This window comes from Propithecus coquereli, unplaced genomic scaffold, assembly GCF_000956105.1.
Source record: "Propithecus coquereli isolate 6110/MARCELLA unplaced genomic scaffold, Pcoq_1.0 Scaffold69, whole genome shotgun sequence".
In the NCBI taxonomy this organism is placed as follows: Eukaryota; Metazoa; Chordata; class Mammalia; order Primates; family Indriidae; genus Propithecus; species Propithecus coquereli.
In genome coordinates, this window is record NW_012152951.1 from 3841047 (window position 1) to 3853095 (window position 12049).

The following is a 12049-nucleotide window of genomic DNA, read 5'->3' on the forward strand; positions in this document are numbered from 1 at the left end:
GGTGCCTTCAGGACAATAAGGCCCTAGGGCAGATATTCCGGGCAGCAGCCAGAAATGGGTATTCAGATGGCTGTGATGGTGGTTTTTGTGAGTTTAAATGGTTTTCATCCTTGTTTTATGCATTATGTATAATAATGAAAAGTACTTAGGTAAACCACTAAAAGTCATACTGCGAAAGTTCTAAAACAAAATATGAAGCATAATTAAAATATATTTTTCCTGAATGTAAAAAGTCTGTGGTCTTACATAGACCATGTAGTTACATACTATAGTTTAGAATCAATAGAAGCTGCATAGTGTGGGCTTTGAAGGTAAGGTGTCTGGGTCCATGTCCTGGCTCCATCATTTAACCAGCTCTGTGACCTGGAGCAAGTTACTGAACTCTCTGTGATATATTGGGTCACTGTGAGAATTTGTGAGACTCAAATATTAGCGATAATCTTTTTGATTAGAAAGAAATACACTAATATTGTATATGGTAGTTGTATTTTTAGTTCTTTGAGAAGTCGCCATTCTGTTTTCCAGAGAGGTTATACTAATTTACATCCCCACCAATATATTTTGTGTTTGGGCATGGAACCATAGATGACTTTTAATGTTTCTGCTTACATCAATTTCCTAAATGTTCTTTTAATTCACGTGTCACTTCCAAATGAAAAAAGAAAAAAAAAATGCATGCTTTTTTCCACGCAGTTCATTCTGGTAATACATTCATCTTCTCTTTATATAATAGGGCTCTATGAAAGTTTTGATAACAGAATTCCGTTTTGTTAGTGATGAGTAGAACATATGAATTGTTCATTTGCCTATTTACGCATCCACGCTAGAACTACAGCACTAAGGGAAACAGAGACACACATTGTGGGTTTCTGCCTCTGTGAGCTCACAGTCTGGTGGAAGGGGTAAGGAAAACAACTTTTTAGAACAGAGTATGAAAAGTGCTGTGAGAATGTGTCAGGGGAAGGACGCCTAACCCAGACTGAATGAGAGCGAACAACGCGGAAAAGCTGAAGGGAGGCCAAAGAGCAGAGGATGGAGGGTGTTGGCCTAGGGTGGATTGTGGGGAGTGGGTCAGCCAGCCAGTGAGGAAGCCAGAGCTGTGAGAATCTGGAAGCAGGTCTGTGGGGTGGGGCAGAGGGTGGCGGGAGGTTCTCAGGGAAGAAGCCCAAGGAATAATCAAGCATGTCATGCAGGACATCTGATGGCATTTAAGCTTCACCTTAAGCATGACGGGGAACTTCCCAAGAGTCTTACAAGCAAGTCAGATTTCAAGTTTGCACTTCAGAAAACTCACTCTGGCTACAGTGAGGATAACAGGTTGGAAGGGGAGAGAGGAGAGGTGGGGAAGCTAACGGAGAAGCTACTCTAAGAGTCCAGAAAGGACATGATGAGAGGGGACCAGGCACATTTAGGGTGCTCAATGGCACTAATCGTCAGAGAAATGCAAATTAAAGCCACGTCATCATCATACCCCAGTCAGAACAGCTATGATTAAAAAGACAAAAAATACTAGATATTGGCGAGAATATGGAGAAAAAGGAACGCTCATATACATTGTTGGTGGGCATACAAATCAGTATAACCTCTATGGAAAACAGAATGGAGATTTCTCAAAGAACTAAAAAGAGAACTACCATGTCATCCAGCTATCCCACTACTGGGTGTCTACTCAAGAGAAGAAAAATCAACATATCATGCCTGCACTCATATGTTTATTGCAGCACTGTTCACAACAACAAAGATAGAGAATCAACCTAAGTGCCCACAGACAAACGACTGGGTAAAGGAAATGTGGTATATACACAACGCTACTGAGCCATACCGAAGAATGAGGTCAGGTCTTTCGCAGCAACATGGGTGGAACTGGAGATCGTTGTCTTAAGTGAAATAACCCAGACCCAGAAAGACAAATATCATGTGTTCTCACTCGTGAGTGGGTGATGAACAACGTGTACCCTGTGGACGCAGAGCGTGGCAGGATGAACATTGGAGCCTCGGAAGGGTGAGAGGGTGAGAGGGGGTGGATGTTGAGAAATTACTTAGTGGGTACAATATATCATTCAGATGATAACATAAAAGCCCTGACTTGACCCCTATGCAAACTATGCAGGTAACAAAATTGAACCGGTGCCTCGTACATGTATACAAATTTAAAAGAGAGAGAGAGAGAGCGAGAAAGGAGGAGATGTAGCTTGGCCTTGGGTGGCAACAGCAGAGAGAGATTGCAGAGAGAGCCTCTTCAGGGAGAATCCATCAGACTTGTGGTTGGACATGGTAAAGCAGTGGCTTTCAGCATTTTTGACTTGACCCATAGATCAGAAAGAAATACATTCCACATGTGTATTCTTTTCTACTTAATTTTTTTAAAAAATGATGGCTGCAATGCAGTATATTGATCTTATGAGCCACTAGTGCAGAGATTCTAACCTAAACCCTGACTGCTCACAAAAAAATGCCTTTCGGTGCTCTGAAAAAAATACAATGCCTATATCTCATCCTCAGGGGTTCTGAGTTAGTAAGTCCAGATCAGGACCCTAGCATCCATGTTCAAAGATACCCAGGGGATTCTTTTATTTTGAGATGGGGTCTTGCTCTGTTGCCCAGGCTGGAGTGCAGTAGCGTGATCATAGCTCACTGCAGCCTCAACCTCCTGGGCTCCACCGATCCTCCCACCTCAGCCTCCCAAGTAGCTGGGACTACAGGTGCATGCCAGCAAGCCCAGCTAATTTTTCTATTTCTTTTCAGAAACAGGGATTTTGCTATGTTGCCCAGGCTGGCCTTGAACTCCTGGCCTCAAACAATCCTCTTGCCTCAGCCTCCCAGAGTGCTGGGATTACAGGTGTGAGCTGTTGCTCCCAACCCCCAGAGGATTCTAACCTGAGGCCAGGATTGAGATCCATGGGCTAGTGGGTGGTGACCTATGCAGTGAAAACTACAGCTGTACCATGTGATGATAGTCAGCAGCTGCAGGGCTGGTAGACTGTTGTCTGGCCCATAATCCCAACTGGCATAATGAGGCCCTCTGTCCCGGCATCCATTGGGGTCACTGGAAGTAGAGGTGATGTATTAGTTTCCTAGGGCCATTGCAACAAAGTACCACAAACCGGGTGGCTTAAACAACAGAAACTTATCCTTTCACACCTGTAATCCTAGCACTTTGAGAGGCCGAGGCCGGAGGATTGCTTGAAGCCAGGAGTTCAAGACTAGCTTGAGAAACATAGGGAGATCCTGTCTCTACAAAAAATGTAGAAAAATTGGCTGGGCGTGGTGGCATGCACCTATATTCCTAGCTCCTTGGGAGATTCAGGTGGGAGGATTGCTTGAGCCCAGAGGTTCAAGGCTGTAGTGAGCTATGATGATGCCACCGCCACTCCAGCCTGGGTGACAGAGTGAGACTCTGTCTCATTACATACATACATACGTAAGTACCTGCCATCTTTGCTACAATAATCAGTTTCTTCTCTTCATAGACACTCCAGTCTGCTTTGTAGAAACTGTTTCATTCCACTTGGAAAATCTGACCACCCAAAAGGCTCAGTAATTGGCCCCCTTCTTTTTAGGAAAGAAATACTTCTATTCCCCAAAAGTCTGTACCTCTCTAGGATACTACTTATTTATTTATTTATTTTTTAAGAGACAGAGTCTTGCTCTGTTGCCCAGGCTGGAGTGCAGTGGCATGATCACAGCTCACTGTAGGGTACCACTTCTTATGATACTACTACTAGTCTGGAGGACCAGTTAACTGGACAAATTCACTAAGCAAGGGAGACTCCATACTCTAACAAATCCTTCTCACTGCATGGACAGAATTACTATAACAATCTGCAATTAGACTAAAAGAAAAATCCACCCATCTCTCTAGAATAGACCCCACTGGACTGCAGAAATATTTTTCTATGACCTGGGTTTGGTCTTCTAGGCCTCTGGCTTCAATGTCTGTTGCAAAGATTGATAAACATTTCTTTTCTGGTAACTGCTTGCATTGCAGCTGGCTGGTGCAGCCATTGCTACATCAGATGAATCCGTATCTCATCCTTTAATAAAAGAAGCAGACATTGGCTGACAACCTTCTGGCCAGCATGACCTTAACACGATAGTGTACATCTGGAGACCACAGCCTGGCACAGTCTCCCCTGGTCAACAGGGGACATTGACAATGAAATGAGCATCTTGGACAGGTGTCAGATTTTACCAGGCCTGACATTTATAGGTAAGCCTTGGTGCTTCCTTCTTAACATTAACAATTTCACAGGACACCAACGTCAGATTACACCACTCTGACTGTAATTGGATGAGACAAAAATAAGACCACATGGTAATCATATCTCAGTACAGACAGAAACAAAAACACAGTGCAAGCTACAAAAAAAAAAAAAAAAAAAAAAAATTCCACCCCCTTAACTAGCATAAGTGATGGCTGCTTCTTTCTTGATTACAACTTCAGCCCCAATCTGTCCTTTCTATGTCCTAGACAAAAATTAAGACAATCGTAGAATTACTCCTTGTTATAGACTTAATGTTTGTGTCCCCCTCCGACCAAATTCGTATGTCGAACTCCTAAGCTCCAAGGTGATGGTATTAGGAGGCGGGGCCTTTTGGTGATTAGGTCATGAAGGTGGAGCCCCATGAATGGGATTAGTGCCCTTATAAAAGAGGCTCCAGAGAGCTCATTAGACCCTTCTGCCATGTGAGGACATGGGGAGAAGATGGCCATCTATGAACCAGGAAGTGGGCTGCCACCAAATCAGCTGGTGCCTTGGTCTTGGGCTTCTCGGCCTCCAGAACTATAAGAAATAAATTTCTGTTCTTTATAGGTCACCCAGTCTATAGTATTGTTATAGCAGCCTGCATGGACTAGACACCCCTGCTTCCCAAAAGCATGCAGTCCAGAGCAAAGCCCTGCTGCCTCCCCAAATCAGCTAACGTGAGACCACACCCTCTAACAAGCTCCTCTTAGTACCCTGAGACACCTCAGGGTTCTCTGCGACATACAGTCTCCCTTGCTCCACCAAGTAACTGATGCATTTTGTAATAGACGTATTCCTGATGATCTTTGGCTGGTGGCCATCAGTGTTAGAGTGGATAAGAGTTCCTGTCATAGACGCAGGAGAGGTCTGAAGTGTGGCCAGGCCAGAGGCTCAAAGAATATCTTGTTGAAAATCTATCAGCAAACTTCTAGAATGTCATACCATACCCAGCTAGTTTTTACTAAGCTTTCGCAATATGCCAGCTACCATACTTAAAGTATTACCTTCTTTAATCCTGCCAACAATCCTATAAGTGAATGATCATTATCGTTTCAGTTTTTAAGAGAAAGAAGCTGGGGCTTAGATTACCTAAGTAACTTGCCCTAGGCTGGTCAACAGAAAGTGGTGGTGCTGGCTTCGCATCTAAGCTCTTTGTCCCTGTCTGGCTTCTAAGGTTCTGGCAGACTCCAGTGTCTCCAGGGTGCCATGCAAAATACAGCTCATTAAATACTGGAAAAGGGGGGCATCGAAGCCATATGACATCACAATATTCAAATTGTCCTAGGACAGGCTTTCTAAGGAACCTTCCCAGACAAGGTGGTAGGTATGCTAGTTTCTATGAAGCCTTGTGCCATGGGCAGCTGATCTAATTCAGGGACTGCTGGGAATAGTAGAGGTCTCAAATTTGTTGATACTTTGGTGATCATAATAGAAGAAAGCTCGTGATTTTGGTTTGTAGAAATCAGCTAGAGAGCCTGATAAGTCCTGCTGCAATTTATCTTTAATGTGCTGGCCAATCTTTAACCCTTCAAGGCAGCAGTCCCCAACCTTTTTGGCACCAGGGATCGGTTTCATGGAAGACAATTTTTCCGTGGACTGGGGGACATGGAAGGGATGGCTTTGGGATGACTCAGTGCATTACATTTATTGTGCACATTATTTCTATTATTATTACATTGTCATACATAATGAAATAATTATACAACTCACCGTGATGTGGAATCAGTGGGATACCTAAGCTTGTTTTCCTGCAACTAGATGGTCCCATCTGGGGGTGATGGGGGACAGTGACTGATCTGGCAGGAGGCAGAGCTCAGGTGGTGATGCGAGCGATGGGGAGCAGCTGTAAATACAGACGAAGCTTCATTTGCTCACCCGATGCTCACCTCCTGCTGTGAAGCTGGGTTCCTAACAGGCCACAGACAAGTAATGGTCTACAGCCTGGGGGTTTGGGGACCACAACTTTAAAGCACTAATAGTAACACAACTGGGGCAATGACATGTTGCTTAAGATGAATTGCACAGCTACACATGTGCAGGAAGCTTCCCCACAGGCATGCCTGAAAATGTTTCTGCATATACCAAATACTTATCTGGGATCCAGACCTAAGGGTGGCAGTCAGGAGATGGCTGGATTTTGGCTGTCCATTCTATAAAAAGCAGGAATCGAGGGCAATATTTTTCAATCTTGATTGCTGTTTTCAACCATTAAAATCACCTAGGGAGTTTTTGCTTTTGCTTTTTAAAAATAAAAACCAATGTGTATGTCCCACACCCTGAGATTATGGTTTATTTGAAATGGGGAAGGGCCTAGGCATCAGTATTTTTTTTAAAAGCTCCTTGTGAAAGCCCACTGTGCAACCAGGTTTGAGAAGCACTGGTGTTTCGGGAACGCACGGTTAATGAGCAATTTGTGGCTTCCATCATCACATCTCCTTCTCTAACTCTGACTCCCCTAATGCCCTATTCTAAGGACCCTTATGATTACATTGAGCCCACCCAGATAACCCCAGATAATCTCTCCGTCTCAAGATGTTCAACCTAATTACATCTGCAAAGTTTCTGTTGCCATATAAAGTAACATATTCACAGGTTCCAGGGATAAGGACCTGAACATCATTTCAGGGCAGTTATTCTGACTACCACAGTGGGTTTTACCAGAAAAAAAAAAAAAGACAGTATTATGAGATTTAGAAGACTTCTTATGCTTGGCACCTGCAAGGTCTGCTGTCTTAGTCTGTTTAGTGTTGCTGTAAGAAAATACCTGAGACTGGGTCATTTTTAAACAGTAGAAGTTTATTTGGCTCATGGTTCCTGAGGCTGGGAAGTCCAAGAGCATGGCACTGGCATCTGGTGAGGGCCCGCATGCTGCGTCATCGCATGCGGAATGCAGAAGGGCAAGAAAGCATGAAAGTAAGAGAGTGAGAGGGGACTGAACTTGCTTTTATAACAAGCCCACTCTCATGACAGTGACATTAATCACCTCTTATTGGGCCCCACCTCTCAACACTGTTGCATGCGGGATTAAGTTCACAACATATGAACCTTGAGGGACACCTTAGAACCAGACTATCTGCCAAATCTGGAAGATCATGATAAAAATCACAGCCAGAGAGGTACAAAAAAATGAGAGAAGTGGCAAGATGATACCAGGCAGTCTTGGGAAAGGCATAAAAGAGGTTTTGCCAAGCCACTTATCCTTTCTATGATGTGTGTGTTAGAAAATAAAAATTGTTGAAGAGGCACAAGTTTGAATTGGGGAAATGAATGGAGTTTCACAGTGAAGACAGCGGTTCTGAGAAATGGGAGATAGACTTGAATGAATGGATGGGTACGGACCCCTATCCAAAAATCTATTTAAAGGTCAGAATTTAGAAATGATGACAAATCAACTTATTAGCGAAAAAGTAGTTAAAATAAAAAAGATATCTTTTATCTAGTTAGTCTCAAAACAGTCAAGACTCACTAATTTTTGAAGAGGGGACTTCTTAAGCGTAAAGGTTAATATTGCCTTCCTTGCTTGAGCACGTAGGCTGTGTCTGCAGTGATTTCAGGCAGCATTGGGATTTAGGTTGCCTTAGGTGGGGGAACCCACAGGCCCACCCTAGCACAAGGCTTCAAGTGCAAGGAGGTTATAGGTTATTCAAGAGGGAAAGATCTCCATGCAGTGGATGGAAGAAGTGGCAAGGCCGGGAGGCACCCAATAGGGTATGTTATCTAGTCAGGTACTACCACAGGTGACTGGCACTTAAGTCCTACTGGGAAAGCTCTGGGAGCCAGTGTCCAACAAACACCTCAGACTTACTCCTCCCGAGCTGCGAGGTTGCTGGGGGATTTATACACCTACTCCCTATCAGTCACTGGGGGAGGAATGCTCTCACGGGGGCATTATTCCTTGGCATTTCTAGTCTGCCCAGCAAGAGGCAAGAGAAAGCCCTTGAGCCACAGAACACAGATCTGGCATTTCAAAGCAATCTAGTAAAGAGATAAAGACAGGAAGCAAGATGTGCGTGGCGCACTCATAGTATCTGCTACATGAAAATACATCAGTAGCCTAACCATTGGCTACTAATGGTTTCAAAGGGAGCTATTGTTGCCCCATGCTTAATGGTTATTCTACCACAATGAAAACGGTCAGAAAGAGCAGGACCGAGAAGGGTACAACTTTAATGTATCTGCAGCCATATCTTAGAACAGAACAAGATGATTAATAGATAACTAAGTTTCATGGCTTTCATGCTACAAAACATTAAATTTAAGACTGGATTTTTTGAATTATTTTGTAAAATGACATTTACATGATATAGAATAAAACAGTGAATTCTTAAAATATAATCAACAAGTGATACCAAGAAGCAAGCCTAGTAAGCATAAATTTTCACTTTGTGGACTTCCTTGTCATCACATTCCCTCTGTTTGTTGTAGTAATAGAAAGTATTGTCCCTTCTCTGAAGTTTCTTCACATATCCTGTGTCTGGCCAACGATCTACCTGCACATCAAAAACCAGATACAAATATTATAATGCCGGTTCTACTTTGATCTCATATTTTACCATTAACTACTTAAAAGTACAGTTCACACCACAGTTAAAGATGCCTGAGCTCTTAGAGTATGACACACACAGAACGTATCTTAAGTTGCGTCCTTATACTGCAGATAAACTAATTCAGCGCTTTTCCCTAGAGCTCAATTTCTAGATCTAAATTTCTAGACTGTGGACAAGATAGAGAAAACAGTAAAAATAATTTCAACTTCATTCTTTTCATATTTACAAATAATTTCAAACCTTATAACTTCTAAAAAATAGTACTAGGCCTGGGCCTCATTCTGAAGGCACTGCCTGCTGGTTGTTGATACTACAGTAACTGCAGGAAACAACCAGACTCAAGAGATATCTCAAGGTGTCTACGCATTTCCTTCTGCCTAAATTTCAAGTTCACCTTGAAGTCCGATTTGTAACAGGAATTTGAGGTCACGAATATAGTCCTTGACAATCTTGTCCTACTTCTCCCACCTTCCTTTTTATGTGCATGTTGGCTTGTTTATCATTAGGCTTGACCTACTTGGACACTTGCCTCCCTCCTTCCTCTCCAAATTCAATGTCATGCCTTCTTGGTCAAGTGAACACATTTTTGTTATTGTTAAATGTGTTCCTTCTGGATTTTGTGAGATGCACTTTATCATTATCCAGGTTTTAGAAAATCAAATCCTGTCTTTCAATACCTTCTATATAGGCAGTCCTGCACCTTTTATATTCCTCACTTACAAATCTCAGCTTTTGATAGGGAGAAAAGGTGAATATATCGTCTGTGTCTCCATGTATTTTATTTTCTAATGCATTTCCCTTTTTCTGTTGTCTCATTTATTTATGGGTTAGTAAAAACAGGTAGCATTCTATCTGATAAACCTTGGCAGGCCCTTTGCCATATACAATATAGAAAATCAGCAGCCCCTTCTGTCACTGATGTCCTGCCTGCCTGTGTGGCTCCCATGACCCTCAGCAGGGGAAGGAGGTGTTCTCAAGGCTCCATTATAGCCCTGTTCCGTTTGGAACCATAAGCAGATTCTTTTTCAATTAATAGTGTCCTGAGAACCATCTTAGTGAAGAAACAGTACAACCGCTGCCTCCTCAGGACATCTGGAGCTACGTTATATGAGATGATCCTCAAATCAGCTAGACAGGTCCTGTGCTCAGTGACTTACGGATATTTGTCCTTTTTATACCCCTTGCCATCTCTGAATGCTTTCTTCTTCTTCGCTTTTAATTTGATCATTCCCATTTGATCTAGGAAACCTTCATGCCTAACGTGGAACAGAATGATACAATCCTGAAGTCCAACTACCTTCTCCTTAGGCAGGGCAGTCGGCAAGTACTAATAGTACCACAAAGATGTGTGCTTCAGTAAAGAAAAAGAACTTTACTCAAACCCTCAGGCCACTGCACACTGGTGGAGACATCCCAACCAAAGCAGGACTTCGGTTACCATCTTATCCATCATAGAAGGCCCACTGTAAATGCCACTGGGGGCATGAAGCCTTTTCTGGGGATTATCTCCAAAAGGAAGTGACTTTGTCTTCCTTTAAGTTCCTGTGCTTCTTTTACTTAAGGCACATATACTTTGTCTTGCATATGGTTTTATTGTTCTTCTTGTTACTTTTCTTCAACTTCATGATAATGAGGTTACTAAAACTATCATTCATTAAACACTTACGGCTCATTCACTCAACAAATTAGTATCAAGAGCTCCAATGTCAGGCACTTCAAACACATGAGTTCATTTAATTCCTGTGACAGTTTTCTAAAGCAGGCACTGCCACCACTATTTTCAAATTGAAGAAATGGAGGCTCACTGAAGAGCCTTGTTCAGCATTCCCCAGCTGATGAGAGATAGAGCCAGGATGCAAACCCTGAACGGACTGACTCCAAGGCCTGTCCTCTTCCCACTGGCTTACGGGGTTTCTTGAGGTCAGGTCCTCTCTCACCCATACTTTTGTCTCCTAAAGCACTTGCTATAGAAATTTGCACATGGTAGGTATCCAATAAACATATACAGAGTTGAAATGAAAACTTCTTTATAATTGCCAAATCATAAAGTGAATAGAGCTGTTCTTCCTTCCATTACACACACACACACACACACACACACACCCTTCTCAGTTGCTTTTTGGGACTTCCCATTTAAGGATGTACTTTGTGTTCTCTTAAATCTGATTTTGCCTCAATAACATCATTGGGCATGGGGCTGTAGGTGCAGGAGAGGAAAGAGCACACAGTGTGTTGTGTCTCACACTGCCTATGACCATTCTGGGCCTTGTATATCTTTAGGGGCATCCCAATCTCAAGGCAAGGTATAAAGCTTATTTTTCAGCAGCATTAAAGTGCTAATGATTATATATTCTCTATTTAAAAAGCACAGATGGTAGAGTCATGAAACTATGTCTCTATTCTCTCAGGAAAGCCTGAAATGTACAACCAAAGTCAGGAGTTGTTCTCTAAGACTTTTTTTGTCACATATAATCTCCATAAAAACATATTATTTAACCCCTTTCTAATTCATGGTTAAAACAGGTTAACCATGAATTTATTTTTTGTACATGTAAATTGTATATATATATATATATATATATATATATAACTTCCCATAATGGAGGGAAATTATAGTTACACAAAAACTAAATATCTGATAATAGAATTATCAGATGAATGAGGGTAAAAGATTCTGCTTTGTGATCTCCCATAGAAGATTCATTTAGCAGAGCACAGTGGCTCAATAAAAGTTAGAAAATTCCGAATGTCCCCAGCTGAGGGACCACCTCTCCCCACAAGTCTGCCTAGAAAATCACTATTCTGGGCCTTGGTCTCCTTATCAATAACATGAGGGAGTTTGTACAGGAATAAATCTTACCATAGATACTTGTTTCACTTGTTTATATTCAATTTCATCCCGATATCCTGCTTGTTGAAATCTGAACAGATTTTCTATCTCTTCTGACCATTTTTTGGCACGACTTATTGATTTTGGTTTCACATCAGAACTAGCCATGGCTACAGAGGCCTTATTACCAACAATTTCTGAAAGATGTTAAAACAACATTAATGGATATCATAATGACAATTTTCAAAGTCCCTTTATGAATGAACAAAACTAACACTTAAAAGTTATATATAGAGTTGAGAATCCCATTAAATATGTTAAGTTTATAACATTCAATTCCTAGATTGAGAAGGATTCATGCTTTATTCTGGGGGGAAAACTCTAAAAAACAAAACAAAACAAAAAAAACCCCTGAAAGATACAGG

General features: G+C 42.0%; 1 protein-coding gene across 1 annotated transcript; it reads right to left on the reverse strand.

Moving 5' to 3' along the window:
* Window positions 1–8396: 8396 nt before the first annotated feature.
* On the reverse strand, window positions 8397–11815 carry MEIG1 (meiosis/spermiogenesis associated 1). Its single transcript, XM_012660964.1, has 2 exons — window positions 11655–11815; window positions 8397–8737 (listed from the first exon to the last, which is right to left on the reverse strand). Exons 1-2 carry the CDS (start codon window positions 11790–11792, stop codon window positions 8609–8611), a joined length of 267 nt encoding a protein of 88 aa, XP_012516418.1. The 5' UTR covers window positions 11793–11815; the 3' UTR covers window positions 8397–8608.
* Between the last annotated feature and the right edge of the window lie 234 nt (window positions 11816–12049).

Excerpts from the sequence above, each read along its gene's own strand:
- MEIG1 (XM_012660964.1), bottom strand. The coding sequence starts at position 11,792 with ATGGCTAGTTCTGATGTGAAACCAAAATCAATAAGTCGTGCCAAAAAA. Across the intron at positions 8,738-11,654 it reads AAGTGAAACAAGTATCTATG|GTAGATCGTTGGCCAGACAC; the intron begins GTAAGATTTATT and ends TTTGATGTGCAG.